The sequence below is a fragment of the Marmota monax genome, unplaced genomic scaffold (genome assembly GCF_021218885.2).
Source record: "Marmota monax isolate L192 unplaced genomic scaffold, Marmota_monax_Labrador192_F-V1.1 WCK01_AAM20220418_F8-fsc00052, whole genome shotgun sequence".
NCBI lineage: Eukaryota > Metazoa > Chordata > Mammalia > Rodentia > Sciuridae > Marmota > Marmota monax.
Window position 1 is genome coordinate 4,809,299 of NW_026693473.1, and position 14,688 is coordinate 4,823,986.

Here is a 14,688-nt window from a genome sequence, read left to right on the forward strand (position 1 = left end):
GATATCAAAATGATAGTTATTGTGATTGTTTTGGACTCTCAGTAATTTAATTCAGATGTGTTTTCTAAAATCCAAAAGTATCATGGTAAATAAACAAACAAAACATGAACTAGTCACAAGGGGAAAAAAACGGAGGGTAAGAGACAGAGAAAGTAAAATCTGGCACCTAAATGAGGGTAGACAGGGCTTCCAACACATGCTCCATACAGTCACATTACCCACACAGTCCCTACTAACACTCTCATTGCACCTATCAATACTACTGTGCCACTCATATCATCTTGGAGTAAAAAGGATATAGGATAAAAATCAGACTGATCAACTGATGAAAGGATCAACAAAATCCATTTATCCACACAAGCCATAAAAAGGAATGAAGTACCGATACATGCTATGACATGAATGAACACTGAAATCAGTATGCCAAGTGAAGGGACAGACCACAAAGGCCACATATTGTAGGATTCCATTCATATGAAATGTTTAGAAGAAGCAAATCCATAGAGAAAGAAGGTATCAGTAGTTGCCAGAGCCTTGGGGAGGAGAGAAAACTCAATGCGTATGGGATTTCCATTTGAGGTAATAAAAAACGTTCTGGAACTAGACAGTGGTAATAGTTGCACAACATTGTGACTGAACTTAATGGCACATCTTAAAATGGTTAAAAGGGTATTTTTTTTTAACATGTATTTTACCACAGGTTAAAAAAAATGAGACTGAGCATTTTGGAAACTCATAAGCCAAAGAACAAAATTCTTTAAAAAAGAAAAGAAAAAAGGTGGCATTTCTCCATAGACTTGCAAAAGAATGCTATTTAGAGGTGCTTCTGTGTCTGAGTAAGAGCAATTTATGGCATAACTCAAGGGCAACACATAAAGCAGCCAGCTAAAAGTGGAACTGAGGAACACTTATTTTAATGTGAGTTAACACCAGAGAGTTAAGATCAAAACAAAGAGAATTTGGGCTAGAGTAACTAACAGGGTCTATTAATAGGAAAAATTTAAGTTGCAAATTGTCAGATAAGGCAAAATTAATTTTGCAAAAGAATGAAAATCTGGCAGAACAGGAAGGCCAGTTTGAAAAATAAGCGGAAAGGGGATTAAAGTAGAAAGTCAAAAATAGAAGGGTGAGTTAGGAGGACTGAAGACAGGGTCAAGTTGGCAAGGAAAAGACCAAGACACTGAAGGTATTTTAACAATTTGGCTTGGATTTTTCAAGGATGAGTAAAAGAGAAAGCCTATCAGGTTTTAGGTGTGAAAAGTTCAACAGAGGAGGGATAAAATTAAACCTGGCTCTTTCCATCAAAGGATATAGAAAGATGGAATGCAAACAGAACATACTGCTCAAAAGATGACTAATGTGGTCAAGACTGAGGAGGAGAAATTCTTCTTAAAAGGTGCAGTGACATAATTTATCATTCAGGCAGGCACTCTCTCAATGTACACAACTAATGCTTATGCCAGGCCAACAGGAGTGGACCCTGAGTGTTCCAGAAATCTAGAAAGCAGTCGCCTTGTGAGCCAACTTCATGTTTCTTAAGGCCTGCTCAGAAGAGTACTCCAACTCTATCAGAATAAATGTCCACTTCTTATAACATTTAGTAGTGTCCCTGTGCATCCAGAACTATCCATACATATGATTTCAAAAAGAAAATAAATGTGGAACCTTAATAAAAATATGGAGACACAGAAGGAAAGCAAATTATCATCCCCTGAAGTTCAACATGTAACTCTTCACATATGACTATTTCAATATGTATATGCTCAGACACACGAAAAGACCAGGAAATGCTCAAAGTTTGCATCAGCTCATAGTGCGTGTTTGGATTTAAAGGTGAATGATCAAAAACCATGCTGTACAAGTAGTTGAGGAAAATGAAAGCATACAGGTGGAAAATAGAATAAAAATTGTGCTAGGGTAAACAACAGAGCAGATGTTATATAAAAAAGAAAGAAGAAAATAACCTTAAAAGGAGATAATGTAGGCAAGAGTCTTACAATCCTACCATACCTTAAAACACACATTCCATGAACCCTTTGAACAAAGGAGAAGTAATAACAAGAGGTCATAGAGGAGCAATGTTAGGATAAAACCACAAAATAACCAGCTTTAACATGCATTCCGTTTATAACAGAGATTCAGCACCTTACATCAAAGTTTTTAAGATATGTAAGGTAACAGTAAAATTCCATGAGCCAGGCATGGTGGCGCATGCCTATAATCCCAGAGGCTCTGGGGACCGAGGCAGGAGAAACGTGAGTTCCAAGCCAGACTCAGCAACTTAGAGAGACCCTAAGAAACTCAGTGAGACCCTGTCTCTAAAAATGAAAAAAATAAATAAAAATACAAAAAGGGCTGGGGATGTGGTGTAGTGGTTGAGCCCCCTGGGTTCAATCCCTGTACCAAAAAAAAAAAAAAAAAAAAAATTCAATGAGACACCTACATTTCATGTGTCTCCACCAATTTTATGCTCTTTAGTTCTAAACCTATTGAGTTTCACGTCTCCTCTTATCCATATTTTGAATGCAATAGTACAGGACAACAGCATAGTAACTGTGTTCTACATATATATAAGTATATAAACCAATTTTGTATATATATAATTTAGTAGAAAATGTGCACAGAGTAAATTTTTCAGTAATTCTGAACTATAACTTTATTCCTTTTAAGTTCCCTCTACGTAATGAACCTTTCTTAAATCATATGGCATGTTTTTGCAACCTCCTGAAAACCTTTTTTGGTGTTATTTAGGACTAAGGAACCACTGACTTACATGTTTGGGTCTGGTAGGACTGTAAGGAACAGGGGAGAGATCCTGCTGTGAGCACATCCTGCACCCTGTGCTTGCCCAGCAGCTCCCCAACCCTGGGGAAGTGCTTCTCCTAAGTGCCCCCCTAGAGGGTGGTACTGACTCCACTTAGAGCCAGTGGCTTAAGAAAACCTCTGGAGAAATGCCTGGATCAGAGCTCCTGGTTGAACATTAAACTTGATATTCAAGAAAAAAAAAGTGAGTGAAAAAAAAAAGTTGAAACTAAAGGTCACTGCAAGTGCTCCATGTGTGTGGATATTATTTTTGCAGAGTTTCTGACTCCCCTTTCTTCTTGGAATCACTGTGCCTTTCTCTTGAGGCTCAGATTTTACTCTACCTTCCATTGTAAGTACCAGTCTTCCTGTAGGAGCTCTGGCTAGGAACTGAATCAGTATTTCAGTATCGATGAGGTCCTCAAGAAAGCCACACAGGCAGTCCACAAATACTTACTGAGCTCCTACTATGGGACAGACCCTCTATGAGTCAGGCCCTGTGTTAGGTTTCAGCAGTGTGCATTCAGTAACTGATTAAAAAAACAAAAAGACATACATGTTTGCCTCTGTGGAGTTTACAGTATAGTGGGGAAGAAAAACATTGAATAATACTTATGTATAATTTAGACACAAATAAGCTTAAGCATAAAGAATGGTGAGAACTGAGTGCTTTGGGAAAGATCCCAAGCTAGCCACCTATGGTAATGAGGGACAGTTTCCCCAAAGCAGTGCTTTTTAATCCAGAGGATGAGCAGGATTTCTCAGTGGAGAGAGGTGAGGAGCAGCCTGGGCCATGGCTCCAGCTGAGAGAGACCTTGGCATCTTGGCATCTTGTGACAGCTGGAAGGTCTGTGTGGCTGGAAATGAGTAGGCAAGGAGGGTGCTGGAGAGGTCAAGAGCCAGCTCACACCTGCAGGGTCTCGTTGAGGAGTATGGGTTTAATTCAAAGGTAATAGTAAATCACTGGAGGATCCACAGTGAGGGAAGTAATAAAATCTGGTGTGAACTTTTAGAAAGATATTTTAAATAGCATTATGGACATTAGAGCAAGGTATGGACAGAAGCAGGGAGACCAGTGGGAGCATTTGTAACAGATAAACAATGATATTGGCAGCTAGGACCTGGATGGTGGCAGTGGGGATGGAAAGACATTAACAAATAACTGTTCTGCTCCAGACCTATGGAACCAGCATCTTGGTGTTAATGAGATTGCCCAGGTGATGCATGCATTCGTATATTTGTACTGAAAAATCTTGCAACATTGGTAAGATCCACCCGTAGTCCAGATTTCTTCTGCACCTGCCAACTTGACTTTTCCTGGGCTCCTGAGCACATGTCCTTAAAGTTAAACCTGACATGACTCTCCCTCAAATGCAAAGAACCTTCTTACCACCAGGTATGGGGGACATCCAGAACTTGGGCACCTATTCTCACTCTACCCTATACTCCAGGTCACTCTGTGGACTTGATGGACGAGGACTACCCACCACCTTGTTCATTCATGTGGATTTCTCATCTTATTTTCTATTTAAGCCTTGTTTATCCCCAGATGGGACCTTCCAGAACCATGATGAGCAAAACAGTAGCCACTGGCCACATGGTTACTGAGCACTTGAAATATAGCTAGTCTGAATCTAGATGTGCTATACGGGTAAGACACACCCCAGATGCTGAAGAATGTAAAGTATCTCATTAAGAATTTCCACATTGATTAAACATTGAAATAATATTTTGGATATGTTGAGTTAAATAAAATATGCTATTAAAATTATTTCAAGTGATTTTAAAAATATGGCTACTAGTAAGTTTAAGATGACACATGTGGCTCACATTATATCTCAATTGGACAGTACCATATTAGAGAACAGACCTGGGTCCCCTCCACTAGTGGGGAAGCTCCCTGAGGGCAAGCACATGTCTCATCCTTGTTCTTCACCGAGCCTCAGGGCTCAAGCTCTGTGGAGGTGGGCAGGTGTCAGTGTTGGCTTCCATGAGCCTTTCCAGGGCTCAGACCATGGCTCCTTTCCACAGAAGAAGGCCCTGAATCACTGCATGGTCCTGTTTTCAAGGCACTTATCCTCATGTGTGATATGTATGTTTCTTGGTTCTGATTGCCAAATTGGAAGTCAAGTTAGGAAGCTTTCTCTCTTACAGGTTTCCCTCTGTAAGTAGCTCTAAGATGTTGAGCTCAACCTAAATTCTTTCAAGGCTTCCTCTCACTGGCTGCTATTTGCCAGTAGCTGGGCTGATCCTTACACCACCCTCTGGGGCAGCCATCAGCTCCAACTTACAGAAGAAGAAATAAGGCTTAGAAAGGTTAATTTCACTATATTCAGAAGTCAGTAGAGCTAAATTCCAATCCAAGACTATTAGACTTTCTTCCCATTGTACAACACTGCCTCCTAAACCTGACTCATGAAGGGTAAAAAGGCTCCACATATTAACTACCCTTTTAATTCCAGGAACTCTGCTCTTCCTGGGTAAGAACATCATTAGGAAGCACAATACATGACATTGGTGGGGCCACCAACCACACATCAGTTGACATCGGCCTGATGCTAAAGCAGAATGTACACAGGCAAACTCAATCTGAAAGGGGTTGCAGCCTCTAGCCCGTTCTCCACCTCTGTGGGTTAGAAGGCATAAAGCATCTTAATGGGCCCAAGTCTCTCCAATTAAAACCAAGAGGCAGGGTCAAGAGACTAAGCCTTCTCTCATTCCTCAATCCTGCCCCACTGCCTTTCCCCAGCCATGACCTGCTAAAAATGTTCTCACTTGGTTAAGACATCAGATCTAACTTCCTGAACAATGGCAATTGAAAAAACAGGTCTTCAAGTTTTCTAGGTGTCATATACCTCCCCTGCCTTCTTAAAACGCCCCCATCTTCCCTTAATCGAATCATAGAAAATAAGGTCTGTTCCAGGCGGTAGAGACAATGAAGTTCACAGCCTTTATTCTGCAGAAACCAAGGTCCAGAGGTTCAGAGTCACACATTGGCAAAAGTTGAGATAAGGGCTTTGGACCTTGCCTCATAGCTCAGTTTCTATTTCCCCAGCTCGAAACAGGAGATCAGAAAAGGGGGACAGAGTAATTTTTGTTTGTGAGCCTCAACTCAAAGTTTGGGCATTGTAAAGTGAATAACATAGGGGACAGCACCACCAGAATGGGAACAATGAGGTCCATCCCAAGACTTTGACCAGAGGCCCCTTTTCCACCTGGAGTGTCCCAGCCATAGGTACTTTGAAGGTCATTAAAATGAGTGAGTCACTTGGTTAAAGAATTTAAGGAAAGCATCCAAACTATGCATACTCTGCTCTGTGAAACAGCCTGTCTGCCCTTCCATGCTGTGGGGAAACACAGGGAAAGTAGGACACAGAGTGCCACTGGCCCAGGTGCATCTCACTCCTTTCTGGAACCTTCCATGGTTACCTTATCCCTTCATCCACAACCCTCACTCATAGATCCTGAAAACCTGGTTGGGAAAACAGTCTTCAGGAGGGTAAAAAAATGAGTTTGATCCTCTGGCTTATAAGTGCTTAGAAAGGCCTAGAAGGGTTGGGGGAAGCCTATCTTACTTTGGAGGGGCTGGCAGACCCCCATGTCTTTTCAGAATTAGGCTCTTGAGCATCAATCAGACAGTGGCCTGACTTGCACATGTTCTGCCTAGTGGAGTGGCTTCAGCATGCTTCTGGTACACCATGGCAAAAACAACAACAACAACAACAAAACAGTTTCACTTATGGTCAAATGCTTCTTATAAAAGTTTTAAAGTTAATAGGATTTTTTAAGTACAGAGGGAAAAAATACAATATAACTAACCAGTGTTAGCACACCGTGAGTTTATATCCTGTATATCTTTTGGAGTTACACAATATTTTTATACCGGGTGTGTGTTACTTCATGATGATGTTAATGAAGACACATGGTGTTCACCCATTCTCCCAAATATTCAGTGTAGACCTATGCAGGGAAGGTTTCAGATGCTGGCAGTGGGAAGGGTGAAGCTCCTCTGTCTCCCTGAGCTTCCATGCAGTGGGGGTGGAGGAGACAGATATAAGACAGTGATAAGCCCTAGAGGTGATGGGAGGATGGACAGTCATGGGTTGAGCTGCTCAGAAAGCGTTTGTCTAAGGAGGAGGCTTTTGAGTGGAAATCTGAAGCATGTGAGGATGAGTCAGGTGTGGGGCTGAGGGAAGAGCTTGTCTTTAGGCAAGGAACACAGAGTGAAGTCCCCAAGGTCTCACTTAAGGGAAAGCAAGAAGGCGGGGCATGACCCCCATGGGAGAGCAGGTGAGGAGGGTAGAAGGTAGGTCTGGGGCAGATCAGCAGGGCTTTGAAGGCCTCTGTAAGGGGTCCAGTGTCAATGTCAGTGTGAGGAGAAGCCACAGAGGCTTGAGCAGGAAAGCAAGCGATTCCTAGTTTGCCAGTCCAGGGGTGCCTCCCTTTTTCTTGGGGACCACATGCCTCCCATTAAGATGGATGTCCCGAGTCAGGGGATGGGGTGTGCTTTCTTTTATAAGTCAGTCCCTCTACATCCTAGGAGAGGGCAGAGGCGGGAGCTGCAGGCCCTGGGGAACTGAAAGCTCAGCTCCCAGCAGGGCTCTGCCTTCCGAGACTCACCTTCCACTGTCAACTCCACTGTCACCTGGCGGGTGCCACTACCATTGCGGGCTTCACAGGTGTACTTTCCCTGGTCCTCCTCATGGACAGCATGAATCTCAAGGCTGAAAGTCCCTCGGACACCACAGTTTAGAAGGAAGCGGCCCCCGTTGGTGATGGGTTGCCCATTTCTGTGCCATGTCACCTGGGGTTCTGGGTAACCCCGGACCTTCAAGAAAAAGAAGAAAGGGAGAGAGATTATATCTCATGAATATTCCCTCTGTGCCAGTTCCCTGAGTGCCTGACACACGGTAACTCATTTAAGCCTCACAACAACCCTCCAAAGAGATAACTACTTTTATCCCCAATTTATAGAAGAGGGAAATTGAAGTACAGAGTTTGGGTCATTTTCTTTCCTTTTTTTTTTTTTTTTTTGAGGGGGGTGGTGCTGGGGATTGAAACTTGTGTATGTGAGGCAAGCACTCTACCAACTGAGCTATGTCCTCAGTTGGGGTAATTTTCTAAGGTCTCAAAGATAGAAAGTGGCAAGGTCAGGCATTCTGGCTCCAGAGCCACAATACACATGATTCTCAAGTCTGAAAGCAAATTGGGATGTTGCGGGGCAGGGGGGGGCGGGGGGGTGGACTTTCAAAGAATGCCAGTGCCCACACCCCAGCTTGGACCCATTAAATCAGAATCCTGCAGGGATGGGGGGCTGGTGCAGAGTGAGTGTGAGGATTCTAAATCAGTGCTTCTCACTCTAACACAGGAAGAATCTCTGAGGATCCTGATGAAATGCACGTTCCACCTGCACAGGTCTGGCTGGAGGTTCTGCAGCTTGGGACAAACTCTCAACACTGCCGATGCTGCTGGTCCCTGGAACTGGCCTGGTGGAGGGAGATCTATAGCCATTTGCCACACACAGCAATGGAGCACTTGCAGTGTGGCTGGGGAGACTGAGCTGCCCTGTCGGCATACACTACACACTGGCTTTTAAAGATAGTATAAAAGGACATACAAGATCTCAGTAATTTAGGGCTGGGGTTGTGGCTCAGTGGCAGAGTGCTTGCCTCACATGTGTGAGGCACTGGGTTCGATCCTTAGCACTGCATACAAAAATACACACCTCTAATAAAGGCATGCTGTCCATCTACAACTTCAAAAAATTTTCAAAAAATCGATAATTTAGAAATGCTGATTACATGTTGAAAACATAGTGCTTTTTATATATTGCTTTAAATAAATGGTTAATTTCACCTGTTTCTACTGTTTTCCTACTGGAACAGTGGCAATTCCACGCATGCCTCGCTTGGTATCCTGGGACAGTGCTGCACTGAACTGTTGCCTTTCTCCAACAATAGTTTGTAGCAGATATCGACTGAGCACGAAGTGTTCGGCACTTTCTGAAGTACTTGGCTCATTGAGCCTCAGAGCAAGTCATTCAAAGAGAGGACAACTCTCAGAAGAAGGGGAAATGCAGAAATAAATTCCAAAAAGAGAATTCCCTTTGAGTTTCAAAGAAAGTAAGTTCCCCAGAGGCCTCAAACACCTGAAACTCAGCAGGTTCCTCAGGGTGGACTACTCTTTGGAGGAGCAGGGTTCAGTGTGGTGTACAATGCAGTCGAGGACAGAGCATTGGGGACTTGAGCACTGGAAAATGCACAGAAAACACCATAGAAGTCTCCTGAGAATAAAATTGTGCTAAGAAATAGTGGTAGCATAGCTTTGATCCATGTATCCACTCCAAGACAAGAGAGAATGGATGCAGATAAAGGGAAAGCAAAATTCACTGCATGAACCCAAGCTGCATTTACAAAGAAAGTATTCAATGACCTCAGCTGAGTCTCCCCTGTCAGATCAGGGAGTGATATCATACTGGCTCACAGGGGAGCTCAGCACACAGCCTGGGGATCCACACACCCATATATAATCATGTCATTGTGGACTATGTTGATATAGAGGTTCATTTAACAGGACATTAGATAATGACTACCCACATTGAAGCATTGTTCTTTGCATTTTCAGAAAACAACTAAGGCAACCCTCTTCTACAGTAGGAAGCCCCTTGGGAGGCTGGTCAGGTAGAGTGAATTTGCAAATCATCTTTATTTCTCCTGGACCCTGTTAGGCAGGGTTGACCCACCCTCCCAAAGATGAAAACAGGTCTCCTGTCAGCTTCCAAGAAAAAAGGTGCCAAGCTGGCCAAGTGGGAGGAGATAAATCATTAATAGCACCAAAGGTGCCCTAGCATTCCAGCAGCAAGCACGCTGGCCCCCTGCAGGCCAGCTTAGTGGCCCATCAGGCCCCGAGGCATCAATGATTAACTGGCGATATTGCAAGCCTTCAAGACCTCAGGGACATGATCCCTAGGTCCTTTTCTCTTTTCTCCTCATTGTCTACACATACCCCAAGTTACCTCTGAAATGCCCTGTTAAAATAAATACTCTAGGGATTTTTAAATGAGAATATTTAAATATGAGAATTTTAAATAAGAGAATACAGACTCAATGAAACTTTGGTTTTCAGAGGACCTCCCACATAAAGAGTCATTTTTTTCTTTTTTCTGGTATCAAGGATTGAACCCAGAGGGGCTTATCTACTGAGCCACATCCTCAGCCCATCTCCTCTTTTTTTAGTTTGCTAAGTTGCTGAGGCAGGCTTTGAACTTGTGATCCTCCTCCCAAATGCTGGGATTATAGGCACCCGGCTCACATAAAGAATCTTATTTGACTCTCACAACTCTACAAGGGAGGTGTCTTGGGTTGGGCTATCCAGAAAGAAAACCTGAGGGCTTCAGAGACCTTATTTGTGAACCTTGCCAACACCCAGGGCAGTAGGAATAGGCCTGGTTAAGGGAGCCCCGGTGGGACACCAAGAGTGATCATGACAGCACACAAAGGTAATCATGTTGTCGTTCCACAGAGCTGAGAGAAGAGTGGAGGCATGGGTGGTTTGCCAGTGATCTCACGTGACAGATTAAGTGGCACATTTAAGACCATAAGTTTAGTCTAAAAGTTGAGTGGCTGTTTCCAGGGCTCTTTGTATATAAACTTGTGTTTTTGATGAGAAAAGTTCTGTAGAACCAAAGCAGTGTTAAGTGTCTACCCCTAATGGACCCTAAATCTCTTAGAGATTAAAGCATGATTTTCTATCCACTTTAGGAAAACATCAAAGGGTTCACAAAAGAAATGGTCACACCATAAGCAAGACTTAGGCCATTCTCCTGGATTCACAGCAAGACCAGAGCGGGGCCTGGGCATGCCCACGACACCCCTAGGAGACAGTATGAGAGCCAGGGCCTGAGAGCCTGGGCTTAGCCTGGCTTCCTCACCTTTTTGGGTTGTAATTCCTTCCTTTCACTGAAGAGAAAATTGCTCTTGATATCTAAGGTTCCTTCCATCTCTAAAGTATTTGGTTTTAAATGGTGACCCAATCTTGGGGAATTCTTTCCTTTCCCCTCCATTCTCCTCTGGGCCCAGCCCACAGCCTTGGCACCCTCTAATCATCTAAATGGGAACACCAAGTGACCACAGCGGGAATGCTCACCAACATGAATAGGCAGCTTTGAGTTTTAACCAGGATGACTTTTTGGAAATGGACCCAAAAAGGGTCATTATGGGGAGAATCATATTTTTGCCACAGCAACCACATTTAACTGGAGGTTGTGTTCTTGAACAGAAGCCCGGTCTCAAATCAATCAAGGGCATAACCAACAACTTGTCAGAAAAATAAAGATTTAGTAACCATGATCCCTATAATAATTTTAAATAGTAAAACTGTGCTCCAGCTCCATAAAATGTCCTCAAAAACCTTTATGGCCTCAAAGGGCCTTTAAAAGGAGTGGGGCACATTCTGTGTGTGAGGATGGTTAGGAGAAATCTGGGGGGCTCTGTTACTCTATTACCCTCTCATTTGAGAGACATTTTTGAGAACCTGGTGTTGTCTTGAGATTTACTCAGTTACTAAAAGGGAATCATCCTCAAGGGCACCAAGCCTTTTGGCTTTTTTTCTAACATGTCAGGGTCTTTTGACCCATTCCTTATCACCCTAAATGGTCTGCCACAGCCTAAACCCAGAGTAATAGCAGGGTCTTTGTCCCTAAAGCCCATCCAGGACTCCAAGCCACACTCATCTGCCTTTTCCAAGCTTTGTGAGTAGCAGAAAGGTGGTGATCCTACTGCCTTTGGGGACCCACTTTGTGTGTGTTCTGTCCCTGGAGGGGCCTGCCCTGAGCACACACTGCAAGCCCACACAGCTGCCCAGCACAGCTGCAGTGGACCAACTATCAGCCAGGGCTGGGCAGGAAGAAGGAACTGAGGTTCTGCCCACATCAGGGATGGAGGGAGACCAAAAGGGAACAACCAGGACTGATGGAAGGCCAGAGAGAAAGAAATAGCCCAGGAGAGCTCTGGGGATGGGGAAGAGGCACAAAGAAGACTGAGCAGTAAGGAATCTTCAGGGCCTGAAGGGGGTATTGCTAAGTATTTATTTGATTGTTGAGTCACTGAATGGATGCTGGGAGAGGCTGACCCTGGAGGAGGGGACATGCAGGAAGCCTGAGAGATGGGCCATCTCCCCACGCTGACAAAGCCAGCTCAGCAATACTGTGTTGCCCACACACCCACCCACCCACTCCGCACACTACACCAAAGTTCTCGCTCTGTTCCAAGGCAGGTTCTTTATAATACATCAATAGCCCAAGATAAATGATTAGAACAGGACCGGTGATATAAGAACCGAAGAACAGGAAGTAAACCAGTGGTGCTGAGGAAGTGGTTGAAGGAGCATCAATCCTCTGCCCATCTGAGTATAAGCTCAATCAGGTGATAAATGGTCATGGCTGCACAGAAAAAAGAATGAAAATATCAACCCCCCAAAACAAATTAGACCACAGAAACTGTCTGTGCGTCTTCTTACCTCGTGGGCATATTAGAAGGATGAAGAGTGAAGGGCAAGCCATGGGCAGGGCATGACCAAGCTTCGGAGCCTGTGTCTGTGTCAGCAACTGGCACTCGGCCTCACGGGCAGGCACTTAATTAAGGCTTAGAATAATCCCCTTGCCAAGAGTCAAAAGCCTCAACCGAACCCACAGAATCCATCAGGCAGAGATCATACCCGCTGAAAACAGCAATTAGTGAGAGGCTTAAACTGCTGGCTACTCCCCGCCCCCAGCCCCACTTGACAAACAGTGAGGACAAAAGTGCTTCCAATAAAGACGAAATCAGAATGTGCAGAAGCGTCCCTCCAACAGGCTTGGCAAATGCAGATGGGTCTCCATGGACAGAGGCTGAAAACTCCCTATGTTCTGCCACTCTCACTTCTATGGCATGTTTTATTGTCCTGTGATGGAGACACAGAAACCTCTGCCCCCTGCATCTGCAAGTCTGAGGACTTCCTGTTTCTTTCAGTGACAACACAAGGCAAGTTATAGCTTGACAGCCTTGGGGACACTGCAGGCCCTTTTGGATCTTTGGAAGAGGAGGGAGTCTATTTTCTTTTATCAACACATGCAATTTTTTAATTCCCCTTTAATTATACAAACATCTAAGCCATTTGAAGCAGCCCAAGAAAGACAGGATTTGAAGTGTAATGGGGAACTTCTCACACTGATGATTCCTTGTTCCCCCCAAATTCCTTGTTTACTTGGTTTTCATGTAAAAACATGGTTGAATTCCAGTCTTTCTAGGATGGTTGGGGAACTGTAGTGTCCCTGGAACCTCTACATAGAGCTTGGGGTTCTGGCCTCTCTTCCTCTCACCACAAGTTTCCAAGGACCTGGTCTTTAGCTAGTGAAGTAGCCCCAGGAGATCACTGTCCAGCTTATGCTACCAAGTTGAGAAACACTCTCAGACATACTGAGATATTAATAAGAAGCATGTAGCACTATAGAGGTTTAACAAATTAATGCTGTGATTTGGTTTGATTTTGATCTGCTCAGTGTCTTCTCACCTTTCCAGGGTAAATGCCGTACCCCTCCTTTAAGGAGAATGTTCTCTCTCCCTTCAACTCACTGCATGAGGGTCTGGTGGAGAGGTCCAGTGGGCTCTGCGAGCTGCCTGTTTAGTACTAGGTCAAAGTACTAGGTCTCAGACAATGGGCATGTGATCGAAGCCAGCCAATCAGAGATCTTCCCTGCAATTTCATCTCTGGATCCTGGGAGAACTGAGCCAGGAAAATGTTAAGCCTGAAAGTGAGGCCACCTCTCCCACTCCCACCCCTCACTTTCTTGCCTGTACTCAAGAGGAGCAAGCCATCTGGCGAATAAGAGCTCACATATGTACAGAAGAAGAGAAGAAACGGACATGCAGCTTGGCAGAGTTGTGATGGTCTCTGATCTACTCAGTTACTTGAGACGATACATCTTTTTCCTTAACCAAGCTGGAGTTGATTTCTGTCACTTACAAACAAGAGTCCCAACTGATTCGGATAAGTATATGGGCTCTGGCGTCAGACAGACCTGTCTTTGGATGCTGGCTGCCCCGATCACCAGCTGCCTGGCTTTGGGCAAGTTGCTTAACTTTACCTGGCCTTCAGTTTCCAGGTCTATAGGATGGGGATGATACCAGAATCCATTTCCATGGAAAAGTTTATGATCAAATGAGATGGCAAACATACAATATCACATTAATAGATTCTAAAAGTTAGATCCTCCCTCTTTTTTAAAGATAATAATTCTTTAAAAAAAAGGCCTCTTGGAATCTGTTCAACTCCCAGCTTTATTAACAGTGTGAAATTATTTTTGCCCTAAGAAATCTCGCCTCTGGGCTTGGTGAGCTCCATCTACACAACTCGTTTCCTCACAAACAATTTCAAGGCATCACAGCCTTAATTAGGTACAAACTTAACGCTTTCAGAACCCCTTTTGCTCTGGTTACATTGGTTTATTATTTTTATTTAAAGAACTACACCAGCTTGAAAAGTGATCTTTTTTATTTTTATGTAAAATAACAATACAAATAATAAATTACATTTTAAAACAAATATTCAGTCTGTAGTCCTACCCCACTCTTATTCCCTTCCTGTAATACCATGTGCACTTTCAAGATGGGAACCTTCCCCTGGATTTCTGCCTCACTGACTAATGCAGCCCTGGAATTTCAAAGAGCATGGGTGAATGTCGGGAAGGAAATAAATCTGGAGTAATAAATCTGAACTTTCTAGCCAGTCATAATTTTACCTGCAGACAGAGACATACTTCATGGGTAGAAGGGATGGATGGAGCAGAAGTCTGCTTCCCAAGCTACAGAGAGACCATTACCCCAATCAGCAAAGTCAGGGGCCATGAGA

At 43.9% G+C, this 14,688-nt stretch overlaps 1 protein-coding gene across 9 annotated transcripts in view; it reads right to left on the bottom strand.

The window, feature by feature from the left end:
- The window catches only part of Mylk (myosin light chain kinase), a 244,422-nt gene that overhangs the window by 123,944 nt on the left and 105,790 nt on the right, over positions 1–14,688 (bottom strand). For all 9 annotated transcript variants that reach the window (XM_058583501.1, XM_058583500.1, XM_046458049.2 and 6 more), the window contains one exon: positions 7,423–7,630. In XM_058583501.1, the coding sequence (XP_058439484.1) occupies positions 7,423–7,630 (208 nt within the window). The remainder of the gene's footprint in view (positions 1–7,422; positions 7,631–14,688) is intronic.